At 40.6% G+C, this 16,428-nt stretch overlaps 1 protein-coding gene across 3 annotated transcripts in view; it reads right to left on the bottom strand.

Moving 5' to 3' along the window:
- Positions 1-1,295: 1,295 nt before the first annotated feature.
- kank3 (KN motif and ankyrin repeat domains 3) overlaps positions 1,296-16,428 on the bottom strand; it is a 28,372-nt gene continuing 13,239 nt past the window's right edge. Inside the window, exons 1-12 of one of the 3 annotated variants that reach the window (XM_080473559.1) lie at positions 15,407-15,450; positions 12,009-12,079; positions 11,028-11,108; positions 8,294-10,072; positions 8,072-8,174; positions 7,649-7,885; positions 7,370-7,460; positions 6,864-7,083; positions 6,107-6,249; positions 4,505-4,705; positions 2,936-3,037; positions 1,298-1,979 (exon numbers count right to left, since the gene is read on the bottom strand). In XM_080473559.1, coding sequence (XP_080329685.1) covers positions 1,920-1,979; positions 2,936-3,037; positions 4,505-4,705; positions 6,107-6,249; positions 6,864-7,083; positions 7,370-7,460; positions 7,649-7,885; positions 8,072-8,174; positions 8,294-10,072; positions 11,028-11,064 — 2,973 coding nt within the window. In that variant the 5' untranslated portion in view covers positions 11,065-11,108; positions 12,009-12,079; positions 15,407-15,450 and the 3' untranslated portion in view covers positions 1,298-1,919. Of the gene's footprint in view, positions 1,980-2,935; positions 3,038-4,504; positions 4,706-6,106; positions 6,250-6,863; positions 7,084-7,369; positions 7,461-7,648; positions 7,886-8,071; positions 8,175-8,293; positions 10,073-11,027; positions 11,109-12,008; positions 12,080-15,406; positions 15,451-16,428 lie in introns of those variants that run through there. The other 2 variants (XM_080473557.1, XM_080473558.1) reach the window with 2 other exon arrangements.

The following is a 16,428-nucleotide window of genomic DNA, read 5'->3' as shown; positions in this document are numbered from 1 at the left end:
TTATTTTGAGAGGACACTTTCAGTATGTCAATATTGGGTTCTTTATAATGTAGAGGTCACAGATGTAATGCATGTTGGGTAATGTCTTGACGTTATAATTAAGAAACAAGTCTAGTAATGTTTCTTTTGTTTGAAAAAAAAAAACCATTTCTTTAACATTGTCATTTCCACAGATTGTCAATTTGTGCTTCTTGTATTGGTTGTGTTTTTCTTTTGTACTTTATTTATTGCCTATTTTGATATTTTCTATTTGTAGAGTCTGGTGGACAGTTGCTGCATTTCATTGTCATACCTGTATGTGTATGTGTTGAATAAAAATCTAAATCCAATTCTATTACCATTATTTTATCACCTCATGTACAGTTTATTTGTGAGAGGTTGACAACAGACTTGGCCTTGCTGTGCTTCTTGTGCTCCAAACGGCCACAGTCTATTACTTAACTCTGAACTTCCAGAACATTTGAACAGAAATAGTTCAGCACATCAGATAGAAATGATCAAAACACTGGCTTATTATGACGCATGTTGGAGGGTCACATGAGAGCTGGAGAATGATCACAGTCTCCACATTGTTTTGCTCTCTTTCCACCAGTTGTTGCCGAAAAAAGTATTTAGAGATTATGCCTCAAATAGATAACTCGATTGTGTACATTATATTTAGGAACATATTGGAAAAAAGGTTTTATTTATATATTAAACTTTGGTCATAACTGTGTGGGTAATGACATATGAGAATGTAAAACATTAACATTTCCCATACCGATGTTTGTTTTTTTGGAATTACAGAAAGAACTGCAGTAAACAGAAACGCAGTACAGTAAATCTTTGAGGTCATCTCATTTGCCTGCCGTTAACCAAGCGTGACACTCATAAGAAAATCAGTGATCTCTTACAAACACAACATTTTACTCTTTTTGTTGACTGTGTCTGGAGCGTTTTTCTAAAATTGTCCAAATGTTTACTTCGTTTTTTTAGATTGCCTATTCAAAATAAAAAGCATAAATGATTTCTTGATTTGTTACTGAATATATATATATATATATATTGTTTGCACAAGTTAGATTCTGTATTTGTACAAAAATCATTACATTAAAACAGATGTACTAGTCCTGTGTATTAAGAACTTTCAATGAATGCTTTTCCACCCTCTTGTTTATTCTCCCCAGTGTCCACTACATACCCAATATTCAGCACATGTTGAACTGAAATGTTTCCGTCTCTATCGGCGTCATTATGAGGGGAAAAAAAGACTATCAGAGAAATCTTTGGAATAAAATGCCAATAACCACCCAGTTGTATGTAAATATGCTTTATTTATATATATATATATTTTTTTAAAAACATATAATGTACAGACAGTTGGTACGACCTACGGAGAAGAGGAGGTTTACATATCAGTTAATAAGGGAGGGGTAGAAAACAGAAGGATAATTCACACACACCAGTTCTGTTGTATCAATGTTGTCTGAAACAAAAGGTGTTGTCCATGACCGACCAGTTTATACAATTTATTGGGTTTTATGTGGAGCTTTGATTTGGAAATATACTGTACATATGTATATTTTTTTATTTCTTTCTCATGCCTTGCATGGTAAAAAAAAACAACCCAACTTTTTTAAGCCAATCTTGTTCTACTTTTGTGTAATCTATAACAGTAAAATATGTGCAAAAAAAAATAATTATGTAAGGTGTTCTCTAAAATCCTGGAGACCTTACCTTTTAACAGTTCATTTTACACAACCATTCGTAACTCTCTTTGAAAAAAAAAATATTCTCATTAATAATACTTATAAATGCAGGACATATGGTAATATATAATTACATTATACATTTTCACATAAATTCCAGTGGAGCTTTTCATAGCCCAGATCCCAGTATGTTTGCTGAGCTGTGCGTCTCAGAGAGCGACCGTTCTGGAGTCAGTCTGCTGGCCCGGGCTTCTGCTGGCTTGTGGGGCTCCGTGGGACCTTTGGACTTCCCTGCACAGCATTGACGAGGACATAAGCAAAAGTTTAAAGAGGAATACCTCTACAATGAATGCGTCCAACAGGCATTAACACCACGTGTGTTAATGTTTGCTCGGGAAATCTTGTTTTTTGGCCCACATAAAAGGACAATGTGTAATTTTGCAGGATGGCCTGTGTCTGCACTTTTGGAACCTTTGTGCTACTTTTTGTATCCTTGAGAGTCTACACTGCGGGAAACAGGAGGATCTCTCTCGAAACGATTCAGCCTTTGAGAAGGCGCTGTCCGACTTCATAGTTAGACAAGCTCCTGTACAATCATGCACAGTTTGTACTGTGACATTGTCTCTTCTTGCAAGAATAATGGAATAAAATTGTCTACAACTTATTAAATCTTTCATGTTGTTATTTAAAAGTGTAAATATTGAATGTAGTACCATATCACATACATTCAATATTTACACTTTTAAATAACAACATGAAAAATCAAAGTGGTTTCAAGTGGTGTTCAGTTTAATGATTTCAAACAAACACCACAGCAGAGTAATACCTCATGGGGGCAGCAATGCACCTTGGGTCAGAGTGTCCCCACACCCAAACTTGACGTTGGAGCTCTAATCCTACCCACATTAAATACAAGAAAACATTGCTCACTGTACAGTTATGTTGTCAGTGTTATTTCTGCCAGAAGATTCTAAACTGAAAACAAACAAAAGCCAAAAAAAAAGGCAACTCCTGGAATCTCACTACTGAAGTTTTTTTTGTTTTTTTTAGGCAAATAAACCAAGTGCACCAAGACATTATCTATGTTATGTGGAATTATTCAGCTCTTTCTTTCTATAATAATAATAATAAAATCCCACTAATCATGTCACATTTACAATGTTATCTGTATGTTTCCGGTTAGTTGATTGTGTCTGCATGTCCACATCTTTAGAAAGGCTTTGGTGGTAGTGGGGGAATGGACTCACCGTGGCTGTTTGGGTCTTAGCGTAGTTCATATGGGCGTAGAGCAGCACAGCTGTGTCATTGTGGGATGCCTCTAGTGCAATAGACAGAGCGTTGCTGCCATCCTGCAGACAACAATGGAAAGACAGAGGAAGGTTCACAGACGAAAAGTCAATTCAGTGACCCTGAAAACGATGAAGGGTGCATAACGAGAACAGAAAGCTTCATTTTACAGTTGAAGAAGAAGCGCATGACTGTCATTATACACGGTTGTTTCTTCTTCCTGTTGTTGCAGCGTCCACTGTATTAAAACAGCTTCTCTTTCAGTTGGGTTGCTGTTATGCATCTGTGATTGGATGAATGTTATTGCGCATTTCTCCGTCAGTGGATTGTGATCAGTGTGGTCCAAATGAAAGCTTCAGTACAGTGTTGAATGAAAGTTATGTTAGAAATCTATGCTAAAACTTATTCTTGCAATCTTTCTCACAGCTTGTGTAAGCAGCTGGTTTCGACTGTGGCTGGGTGATGAGGGCTGAAATCCAAACATTTGGTTCAGCAGCAATTTAGCAGAGCAGAGAGGACTACAGAAATGCTGAGCACACTACTGTGTTTGTATTCTGCTGCTCTTTTTTTTCCTTCTGCAATTCGGGTTACAAATACAACAAATCTAAACCTTGGTGTTTAAAACAATTGCTCATAAGATGCATTTTATAGAGTGGTGTAAATGTGGACGGGTATCAAATTAAAAACAGTTGGTTAAACAGGCATTGTACAACTGTATAAACACTGCATGGCTGCCTTTGGCCTTGCAGTTATGGTTTTATCCAGTTGCGTCTCAAACACGGCGAGGGGGGGCTTTCCCAAATTCCCCATCCCCCCAGTCCAGCTGTGCTGTATTGCAGTTCAGTCCAAGAGCTTGCTTTTCTAAATGGCCACCTCATTCTGGCACAGATGTGAACACTCACATATCTGTCTGTCTGGCTCGTCTTCAAGCATCCAAACCAAGCCACTGTAAAATCACTTAAAATCTTTAAGCTACAATGTATAGAGCAGAAAATGAGAAGCGGTTTGTCTCATAGTGACATTTTTACAAATAAAGGCAGTACTCTGCTGATATTACAAACGTAAGGAGTGCAATTATTTTGTGGCATACATTTGAACAATTAATCATCAGTTGTCTGGCTGTTAATATATTTTACAGAGCTTTTGAGCTGGCTCTATGAAATGTGTGTTTTGTGAACAGAACAGTTGTGGCTTATGAGCAACCCTGTGACGGTGTTCTCTCTCTAAAGCGTTGATTTGCAGCAAAGCCAGATGTGACTTATCAGAACTCAAGCTATTGGTCTGTGTGGGAAAGGTGAGAAAAAGAGAAACGACACGAGGGAATTTCCCATGAGGAGCAGTTTCCTGACTTCAGGTTAAGCTGAATGCCAGACAAGAAACCCCTCACATTCAGGAATCCGTCATACCACAAGCCTGAAGGTGAGGTGCACCGCTTCTTTAAGTTACTGAAGCTCAGTAACTTTAAGTCGATTTTTATTATTTAAAAAAATTTTTTTTTTTTAAATGTTAGAAACTGTAAAAAGCCTTACATTATCCACAATGGATATGTCACATCCAGGCTGCTCCAGGAGCAGTTTGACGATCTCAGCTCGACCATGCTCACTGGCACACATCAGGGCCGTGGATCCTTCATCGTCCTGCACATTGACGTCGGCTCCACACTCCAGCAGTGCCCGCACCATCTCCTGCCGCCCGTGACTCACAGCTAACATCAACGCCGTCTGTCCAGCCTGCAGATTAAAACACATGTACACAAATTTTTTATTCTATGTTCTTCCTCAAGTGTGTTTACTATCTAGATTTTTCTTTTCTTAACAACGTCTTACTTCTACTCTTTGCTAAATCCACCCCGAAACAGGTTGGGCAGACCTCCTCTGACATTTTAAATTAATTTCTTGAACATTTCAAAAAGAAGCAGCCATTTGTTTACCAAATCTAAGTCTACATATCAGTTGTGGGGGGATCTTCCTACAATGAGCCTGCTTCTCTGGCCTTTCACACGGCTGTTTCCTCAAAACAATGCCCCTTTGGCCATCTTTTACAAATTAGAAATCACTCCCACATTTACTCACTAAGAGGCAGTATGCCGATCACGAGACACTGCTGTTCACTTTGCTTTGCATGATCATGAATGCAGGAAGCAAAAGCGACTTTAAAAAAAAAAAAAGCAGGCACTTCTTTCTTAGATTCTACTATGGAAATGTTCGAGTGACTAAATCATACTTGTATAACAGACTTATATAAATAAAATGAATGACACAACAAATGCAGTGCATTAAATGGGGCTAAATTAAAAAGAAAAAGTCGAACAAGGACACATTAATTAACCACCTACCTACCAAACTGGGTCCAAAAACTAAAGTGAAAACATGGCAGAAAACAGTATGACTTAAATTCCTGACCCTAAAATTGGATTGAATGCCTCATGTTTTATTCCCTGCAGCAACAAATACAAGCACCAGTAATTGTGTTTATAGACACTGATGCTATAACTGCAGTCCTATGACTTGGCAGTGTGAGAGCCCGTCAGGCGCTCGGTCCAAACCCACATGATTAGGTCAACCAAAGATATAAATCTAGTTAAAAGTCAACAGATTCTCATGAATGACACCTCTGACTCGCATATACCTAATCTCACCAACGGTTTAAATTCCCTAAGACTCTGATGGTCAAACAACTACATTTATTTTAATGGTCATTTTCTACAGATGAAGTAGTTCACTCAGAAATGTTTTTAGTATTGCATATTATAAAATTCTGTGTTAAACGAGCAGGTAAAACAGTGACACCAAGTTTGTATTTAGTGAATAAATTACACTATTACAACGTTATGCTCACAAAGTTAGCAAAATAAAGATCAGCTGATCTCATTTTTTCTGATGTTTCAGTCATGTGGAACTGACTTCATGTTGTGTGGTATTAGTTTTTCTTTCTTGTCATGAAAAAAATTTGAATATTTAAACGTTGGTCTAAAGTCCCTCAAACTATTTGTATCCATACAGAGTTACAGTTTGAAGTCTAAACTTTGATTACTGTACAAACAAAATGAATGACTCTGGCAGGTTTCATAAGCTCAAACTGACCAAGCACACAGGCATTTTGAAAAATAAACTGTACTGCTGATAACTTGCCTGACTGGCCTTGGCGTTGACGTTGCCCTGACTAAAGAGCTTCTTGACCACCGCCATGTCCTCCTCTGCCTTTACGGTTGAAAGAGCAGCCAACATGATGGCTGTGTATCCTGCTTTGTTCTGCTTATCCACAGAACACACACCTGTAGAAAAACAAAACGATGCCTTTTCAGCACACGGTAATTGTGTTTGCTTGATGTAGATATTTTCATGTGCGTCAGCCCATAAGACATTGTTAGTCACAGTACATAAATGCATGTGAAACAAACATCACATACTTTAAATTGTGATACGTTCCTCTCAGTATATGCCAGTCATAATAATGAAAAATAAAATCACAATTGCTTAGCCGTGATTTAAATAAATGCAAGTAAAGAAACCAACAATTTTCGCTTATTGTCCACCTCTGTGGAAAATGTGAGCCGAGACTCAAACAACTTCGGTTTTCCAGAATGTTCCTCGTCTGAGAATAAGTGAAAATGAAAGGGCGCTGCTCCACTCACTGGGAAATGGAGGCTTTAGTTCATTGTTTAGGTTCTCTGGGTACACACGGACGACTTTGGTTGGCTTTTGTTGTTCTTATCAAGAATCCTTATATAAAATGTAAACTGAAATTTTCATACACAATCAAGAACATGATTCAAGGCTTACTTGTCAGCATGAAACAGCAAGTAAAATAGTCTGAGAACATGAATCTGTACCGTTTTGTCCAACTGGCATGGTAACATCTGACGGAGAGCTTTGCTGTCCGCCTCACCTGTGTCGAGCAGCAGACCAACCACACCGAAGTTGGAGTGGGAGACGCTGTAGTGAAGACCAGTGTTGCCATTGCCATCTGTCATGTTGACTACATGCTGCAGCAGCATCGCCGAGATCTCAGAGAAAGCCATCAGGTAGTCCGAGACCCGTGACGGTTGAGCCATCTTGGCACTGGAAATGCGAAACCACTCGAGCTGAACAGTGTGTGTGCTGGAGAGCTAGAGGTGAGGGAGGGATGTGATCCGGTCAATTAACACGGGAAACAAAAGTCAATTCCTCATTTCTCATTCCTCTTTTATTCTTGGAATAATCCGATATTGTTTGCCGTCATTGTTTGGTGGTGGAAAAATATCCCTATCCCCGTATGCAAGTCCAGTCCTCTGACTTTCAACTGTTTGATATAATGAACTATGGAGAATTAACTTTGCATCATTGTAGTAAACTGATCCAGTTTATCAAATCAGTCGCTGAAATAATGACTTAAAGATGAATGCAGAGACTTACCACTTCTTTACTTTTCAGTGTTTGGATGTCATCGTTCAGGTGGTTCTTCATAATGAGACAAGCTTCGCGCATTTTTGAGCTCAGTTCAAACCTACAACACAAACATGGGACACATCTAACAGGTATGTTTTAGGGAGTTTGTACAACTATATTTATAAAATGAAACCGTCTCTTCTGTTCATCAAAAACATTTAACTTTTGTAGGCCTATGTTTGAATGAGAAAACTAGTATTGGTTCAGTTCTGTAGCCTTGAACAAACAAACAAAAAAACAACCTACTTTTCTTTCACAGCATCAGATGAAAAGTTTGCGTCTCTCAGCGTTTCCTCATCAGTGTCACTTTCATCCAGGTTGACATTTCGCTCCTCCTCCGATGTTTCCTCGTCCAAAGCTGCTTCATCCTCCTCTGTGCTGTCCAAACACTCGCCGTCCCCACTTTCTCCCGAAGAACTCCCATCTTCATCCTCCTCTTCCTCTCCTTCTTCCTCTTCTTCTTCACTTGATGTAGATTCATACCTGGAGGTAACAAACGTCGACTAAGTTTGCCATTTTAAACAGTTGGCTCTGGGAGGAGGAGGTTTTTGTTTTGTGTTTACCAAACACTGACGAGGTCAAAGAGTCAATCTCCAGACTATCAGTCTCCTGTACTTTATTATTGCTGTGGTAAAAAATAAAACTACGTTTCATGTTACCAGTACTCACCCTCCATTTAGAATACCAACAAACTGCAGGCTCTTCTTGCCAGAGGTGCGGCTCTCACCAGAGTTACTCCCATCCTTCCGCTTCATGATTGATTTCAGCATACCTGCAGCCAGATAAATGGGTCAAAGTACAGTGCAGAACCGCATACCTCCCACGCAGGACATGATGGCAAAAATGTCAGGCCGTCAGCTGCGAATCACAGTGAAATCACACAATACACACCAGTCCTGGAGTTGCTGACTGCGGCCGCATCTCCTTGGTCTGCATCTTTTTTCTCGACCGTTCCAACCACTTCTTCTTCTGGTGAAACTTTGTACTCTGCGATGGTCAGCTGCCTCCTCTTTGGCCCAGTTACTTTCTGCTCCTCGGTTTTTTCATCACACACATTCTCACACTGGCACCCGATGCTCACAGTCACAACACGAGCAGCCTGAGTCGGTGGTGCTTCAGCTTCAGTTTGGGTGCTTTGATCAAGTTGATCTGCTGATAAGCCTTCACCTACACATGCATGAGTCACCTCTGGGCAACACATTACTGCAGCATGCTTTGATGAGGGAGTCATGGTATCTATTTGAGCATTGGCCACATCTGGTTTGGCAAGAACCCCCTTCTCGAATGTGACTTTACAGGTTTTCTCCTTCATCTGCACTTTAAGGACCCCCAGATCTTTGTCAGCGGTACTCAATCGATCCTCAAGAGCTGCAATGGACTCCTGCTGGAATTTGATGGTGTCCTGTAAGGTATCTATTTCTCTCTGTGCCTCAGTAGTCAAACCAAGAAGAGACTCCATGACCCAAACCTCCGCTTCGTCTGTCTCAACTGTAGCTTGTACTCCTTCCTCTTGAACCAGTGGACCATCTGTTCCTATACATTTTTCACTAACAATCACCGCTGTTCCCTCAGAGGCATCTTTTACACCTTGGCTGTGGTAGAAAACAACAGAGTTCATTGGCACATTGTCACCAACAGCCACCGACTTCCTCTGAATGACTACTTTATCTGGAGTGTTTTCTACAACTTTAGTGGACTGATCTGGAGCTTTCTCTTCCGTGCCGTCAGATTTCTTTGTCGGCTTTTTCAGCTCAGCAGACTTTCCAAGACCCCTGTAGCTAGAAGAGGTTGGTGAAGTCAATCGACTGGGGACAGTTTGGGTCTCTGTGGTTTGAGTAGATGACTCTGTGGATTGTTGCTTCTGCTGTGCAACCTCCAGGGCTACTTTCTTTTCCTGCAGGGCTAACAGAAGGATGTCTTTCTCTGCTCGAAGCTTTGCCACCTCTTTCTCGAGTGCAGGAACACCCTTTACTCTCTCCTCCATTTCTTTGAGCTGCTTCAAGGCCGTAGCCATCTGCTCTCTAACCGTCTGCAGCTGGCTCGGTGGGATTGGGGTTACTGCGGTGCCAGCAGCTGGAGTACTGCGCCCAGAGGTCTGGGGACTGGGTTTACTCCAACTACTGGGCAAAGCCTGTGTGGATGGAGAGGGTAAGATCTGTTTGGGAGGGTCTGCAAGCTGAAAGCGCCCCCCGTTCTGATGCTGATGGGTTTGTTCCTGCTGAAGCCGACGGCTAGTTTCCAGAAGAGTTCGCTCAACTCTTGGATTGCGTAAAGGTGGCGGCGGGGGAACTTTTGCCCCTGCAGAAAGTGGGGGGACGCTGACAAGGGTCACGGGGGAAAGAGAAAGTACTTCGCAGGGCGCTGACCCAAGGCGGTTTCGTGGCGGTGGCGGCGGAGGAGCTCGGCCATCTTCACTTGCTGGCGATGCAAGTGACTCAGTAGATGTCCAACCACTGGTGCGCCCACCTACACTCCTCTGGGAAAGTTTAAGCCCCCGTCCAGAACGCCGGGAGCCAACAGGAGCCCGACGGAGGTTGTGCCCACTCTCTATCTCTTCCACATATTTAAGAAAGTCTAGATCAAGCTGGAAGCCGTAAGGTGTCTGGACAGAATAAGAGCCTGGTTGGTCGGCTTCCTCCTGACTGGGGTAATGGAATGGAGAGTTGAGGTCTGATAGAAAAAAGAAAGGTCATTGAGCAAGGCATTTCTCTCACCTGGGATTTATTTGCAAGCAAAAACGAAAACAATCAGTATCACTCAGTACCTAAAACTTCTTTGTCAAAATGTTGATCCTCTAACAAATGAATTGGATTTTCTACTTGAGAACAAATTATTAAATATTTGGTACTTTTTCATGCTCTATATGCACGACTGCAAAGACTTCTAGTGAGTGAAACAGCCAACATGAACCAGATAAAAAAATCCTTGGGTTGCAACTAAAATACCACCGTTCAGCTTTGAGACAAGAGAACGCATGTTTGATCCCAACAAAAAGAAGAACAAAAATATATACGTCTACTTTAACAAAGTAAAAATAAATTACGGCAAGTTCAAATAAATAGTTGGTAAAAAAGTCATGATGTGCTGACATCAGTTGAAATATCTATGGCATTTACAGGGTAAGCAACAGAAACGCAGAGAAATATCCTGAGACCATCTAATTGTTACAGTGAGATAAACATGACAACCCTGCTAACTGCATGTTGAAACCAAGTGTATGATTTATGACCAGAGGTGGAAATCACAGGGTAGTGTGTGTACAACCCCCCCGCCATGGGATGAACCAAAGAAAATTGTCCTCTACAATTATGTTATATGAGAAAACTACTTGGATGATTTTAAACTGTAATACTGGAAGCACTTGCAGAAACAAACACTACAAATGATGGAAATATAATTATACTATAAAGGTATAAAACTGTATGGATCCAGCTTTATACAAATACAATTGCTCTTGAGAAAAGTTTGTTAATCATCCCTTCTCCTCCCAATGACAATTAAATGTAAAAATGCTGCTAGTATTTATGACTGCAGTATATTATGATATCAAATGTTACAAATATGCATGCATAAAGTACATCTGACAACAGCATGGACATACAACAGGTTCTCACAAGGCTCTCACCTGACAACTTTGGGTTAACTTGCACTGACTGAGTCATTTTCAAACGTTCCAGCACTCACACAGCTTCAAATCAACACCTGGCTGAAGAAAACAAACAGTGACACAAATGCATTTGTCAGAGATGTTCTTGGACCAACGGGAGAAAAACACTGTACACCACTAAAGCACGACAAGTCTACAATGACTAAGCTGGTGAACTGTGTCTTGTGTGTTTCAGTGTTTCTCTGAGCATCAAATGTAAAAAAAAAAAAATCTTTCTTGAAGATGGGCACATTTTCAACAGGAGACAGCTGTTCAACACAACAAATGGCTTTTTAATAACATCAAAATTGCCTAAGGGTCTCCTTGCTCTCATGTTAGTGGCACACATAAATGCTTCTTTATTGGAGTTACTCTCCAAGAGCAGAGAGGCCCGAGGAAAGCCTCATCAACACATGTGACCAGGGCGGCCTGTGACTGATATTCAAAAGAGGACGAATCCCCAAAAGCCACAGATTGAGGTTTCATTACACGCATCTCAGGTTGTTCTTTTCCTCCTCAGAGGTGTTGAACGACATGTGGACTGACATCATTCACATGTGGCACCGTGAGAACATTGGAAAACACCTCAGAACAAAGTCAGCAACACTCAAGTGAAGACAGATCATTCAGCTCAACTAAAAATTGGAGATGCTGCAAACAATAGAGACTTTCTGCCATTGTGCTTCAGAAGAAACTCGATCCGTGTATCCTTAAGGCGTGATGTTGATTTATTTACATGCAAAACAGAGAGTGTCTAAGGTAAGCGACTAACAACCTGGCTTCTTCTTCAGGAACTATAAACTGCTTCCTGTGCTGCAGGGATAGCAACCAGTTAGGAGGAACTCTTCACAGCAAGTGGAGAAGTTTACGAGGACAAGAAAGCAAGAAGACAGAAGAAAGGAAATATTAAGCCAAATATGACCGGTTGTAACTCTGAAACAGCATCGAAGAGATGTTTACCTCTCTACAGCACAGGGAGCAATTCATGCAGCTGGACCTCAGGCTGGTTTCCTCCTCTGCTCCACACAGCCCTGTGAAGGAGTAACACCAGGACTATTAGGCAGTGAGAACATGATTATGAAAACCAGCTACAGTCGCAGTACACTGAAGATATGTCCAGGGACGGCCTTGAATGGTTTGACGTTGGTGCAAATGATGTTGAATCATATTGAAAGCCACAAAACCATAAAGAAGAGAATAAGTTCAGTGAAGTTGCTGTTGATCCTGCCAGCAGAGTCACGTTGTCTACACTGCAGCTGCCCTGGAGGCTTGTAGTGTCTCAACACCTTGCTATCCAATTTAAACCACTTTCATGTCGCTTTTCTATTAATTTGTTAAACACAGTGTACATCGTACACCAGAAATCTGCAGAAGTCTGCAGCATATTATCTAATATGATATTGCAACCTACTTTCACTACAAGCACTTTTCTCAACCTCCATTTCCAGTTGTTTATCAAAATGTCACAGTATGTAAAGCACAGTGAAAGGACAATTTATTTTAACACCTGGCTTTGCAGATAAAGAAAATACATATATCATTAATCATTTCAAGTAATTAATTTTGTTTTACTGGTGACTTGTCCAGGGTGTCGATGACCCTCGCCTAAAGTTAGCTGGGATTGGTAAGTAGACTTGCTGTCACTCAATTAAAGCATGTTTCATACCTAAGAGACTCATTTTAAAACAATAGATTCTGATTCCCTTAAATTTGAGAGATCCCCATATGATATATTTTCCCCGCAAATACTCAAGGGTGTCATATGTACAGGATAAGATCGCCTGATAAGTGAAGAAGTTGAAAGAGTCACGGTGAAAATGTAAACGTTGTTGTTATACTACAACACCAGTGTTGAGGAGGTGCGTATCTACCGCAGTGTTTCTGATATAAAGATAGGTTTGGTGCAAGACTGAGAGTTGCATGCAACACAATATTGCAAATACGCTCTCTGAAATATAAAAACAGTCTTCGACGAAAATCACAGTCACCGTACCTGTAGTCATTAATTTTGTTTCAAACATACACACACTCTCACAACACACACGTGCTTCCCAGCAGCCTAAAGCACATTCCTCACACATGCTGTTGAAACACGCCAGTCGTCCTGCCGACTGACTGACTGCTACACGCACGCACGCACGCACGCACGCACGCACGCACGCACGCACGCACGCACGCACGCACGCACGCACGCACACACACACGCACACACACACGCACACACACACGCACACACACACGCACACACGCACACACACACGCACACACACACGCACACACACACACACACACACACACACACACACCAGGGGAGACTTTACTGTCACAAAGAACACCCCCAAGATAAAACAAACAGACGACCAATTATCACCAATCAGACTGAACTGTTGTAGATGATTTATGAATTAGAATATATGATGACCTCAGGGGGAAAAAAGTTTCTCCTTGGACTGATAACAGTTTCTGCTCAGTGTCTTTTTTTTTCTTTTTTTTTTATCATCAGTCACAGCTCTGTTTCTCGTCACAGTTTCAGTCAGCTTCTGCTCTAAGGTCAGACCACAGTAATCACAACGCTGCAGCTCAGTCAACCTGTAAGACGCAAGCTGTGCAAAAGCCTCTCAAAGATGTGGTCTCCTCCAAACCAAAAAGAAGTTCTTCAGAGTTTTGCTTCCAAACAAACAGAGCTTATAAACATGTCTAGTATTTTGTTTATTGGACAGACTTAGCAACATGTAATCCCGGGTGAGATTAAAGTTTCTGCTATTGGTCTGAGCCCCTGTATGAAGTTCAGCAATCTTAGTTTTTGCTGCCGTTATGTTCTTTTATTATATGTATGAAATTCACATTCATTTCATTTTGGTGACGTTACTCATCGAAGTTTGTGTTCTTTGTTACTTGCAGTCATTTGTGCGTCTCGATTTAGGGTTTCTCTGCACAGCTGAAATAAACAACTTGTCTTGACACATAAAACAAGCACATATGTTTTGGGGGCAGCTTTGACGTGACATTATTTTTGGCGCACACATTCGTAGGTTCCATAATCTCATCATAATCAAACATTTGATGACATGCAGGCACATACAGCTTCCACTACACATTTATATTTAGGTACTAGTACTAAATCCACCATTTCAAAAGGATGTTGATGACAGCTGTTTCAATGCGGAAATACTGTATTTTATCAAACCTTTTGCAACAATAAAATCAAATTAGACGTACCCTCCGTGTCGTCTTGCAAGTGTATACATTTTGTTCTTGTCAGCTCAGCAAGCAGCACAAAGGCGCAATAGTTGCTGTACGTGCAACAAGTTAGAAGTCACAGTTCTGGACCTTTTCAAAGCGGGAACTTGAGCTCCGTTTGGTTTCTGGGAAACTCCAATTTACAGGCGACTATGTTGACAGCTGTTTCTTCTGATCCCATCAACGGTGTGTTGAAGCCCATCATAATTGTTGTGCTAATATAAGACTGTGACCGATTGTGTGAGACTGTTGGAAGAGATGAAAAACATTTATGCTGGAAGCACATTTGTTCATCAGAAAGACTTTATAATAAAGTTAAAGGATTTAAAAAAAACCAAAAAAAAACAGGAATGATGAAGACTTGGCTTTATGGCTTTTTGAACACTTAAAACAAAACTCAAAGTAGATTAGCTGATTTCATGTTTTCACACCAGCACGTCCAAAATTTAAATCAGCTGGTGAACACGATCAGCACTGTATCAGAACCTATTCTGTGTCGACATGGAGAAAGTCCTTAATGCAGCTGCAACACTAAATAAAATGAAAACTTGAGAAAGACTCTCATTCCATTAATTTTTGGTAGATTCCAGTCTCGACTTTGTCCACACCACACCCTGACATTCTACACATTTTCGATTTTTTTTCCCCCCTGCTTTTTATCATCAATTCTGGTAGAATGTTTACGTTGATAACCCAAATCAAAGGTATAGACTCATTAAATCATCAAGCTTCCTCCCATGTCTGTCTACAGGAACATTAGAATTTCATTGATACTATTGGAAAACAAATCTAATATTTTCCATTCACAGGACCAAAGAGAAACAACTAGGAAAAAACTCATTTGAGTGGCAACAGTGGTGCCTTTCTGACCAAAGTCGGACTTTTTACTGCGAAGAACCAACGAAGTGGAAAAAATGGCGACGCTGAACTGTAGAAAGTGTCATAAGTAATCAGATTACTTTACGAACTGTAATTTACTGGATGTGACTGAACTTTTGACTTCTCCTCCTCACGACTTCATGTTTGTTATAAAAAAAAAATATTATTTCTCGATTCCTTCCTCTTTTACGTCATCGCGCTTCATCAGCTCCCTTCATTTTATTTCTGTTCATTCTCACCTTCTTTTTTCTCCGTCTCAACTTTCTTCACACGACCGTGTCCATGAAGTCTCCCCTACTCGGACACACACAGACTCACTTCAGCAACTCTTGAGTGTTGCTGTTTTTCTCGCTGATTTGATGACAGCAAATTACAGACTGCAGGAAGAAGCTGAATTCCTTCTCTTTTCATCCAGCCTGACCAGCTGAGAGCCACTTCTCCGCCGCATGCACACACTCGCACAAAAACAACACCCGAAGACCGATCCGGTGAAACTACAGAAATGTGCACGTGTCAACACCATCACTTCCAGTGAAGACACATTGGGATGTCATTTAACCTGAAAAAAGAAACAAGGGATAGCATGAAAGTTAAGCGATCAGTAGTATTGGTATCACAATATATAGACGTTCAGTTTAAAATCTGGACCAGGATCACTTTCTATCCAGATTACATGTTCTCCCTGAGCCTGATTTTGATTTTTTGTATTTCCTCCCACTATCTCAATGCATACTTGCTGTGTGAGTCTGTGACTAAATCACTCTTAAGTATGAATGTTTATTTAGGGGACTGTATCTGTGTGTTACCCCTGCGATAAGCAATCGACGTTATCAGGTTGTACCCTCACTTACGTTCAGTGGCAACTAAAGACGGATGTGGAATGCTCCAGTCTGGATAGTTGAATAGAATAAACAAAACAAACAAAACTATTTGTTCGGAGTGAAAACGATCACACTTAACGGTGGATTTATTCAGTCTATTAACAGCTTCAGTTTGCTGAGACCATTTCTTTGCAGTTTAATGTTGTACTGATAGATATTATTATGAATATGCTACATAGAAGTGAACAATCAATACAGTTTTGTCAGATGATAAATTTTAAGCTTTAGTTTGATTCGTAGAATTGCCTCCATTGAGGTACAGAAATACCACTGGATGAGGAAAACAGATGTCATAATTCTGTTACTATTTTCAGGGTGTGTTTAACTGCTTGTGCTTTATTGAAATCTCCCACTCCACTTTTGCTGTCGTTTACTAGCAC

Source organism: Lipophrys pholis (genome assembly GCF_963383615.2).
Source record: "Lipophrys pholis genome assembly, chromosome: 10".
NCBI classification, from domain to species: Eukaryota; Metazoa; Chordata; class Actinopteri; order Blenniiformes; family Blenniidae; genus Lipophrys; species Lipophrys pholis.
This window is presented reverse-complemented; position numbering and strand designations above follow the sequence as displayed.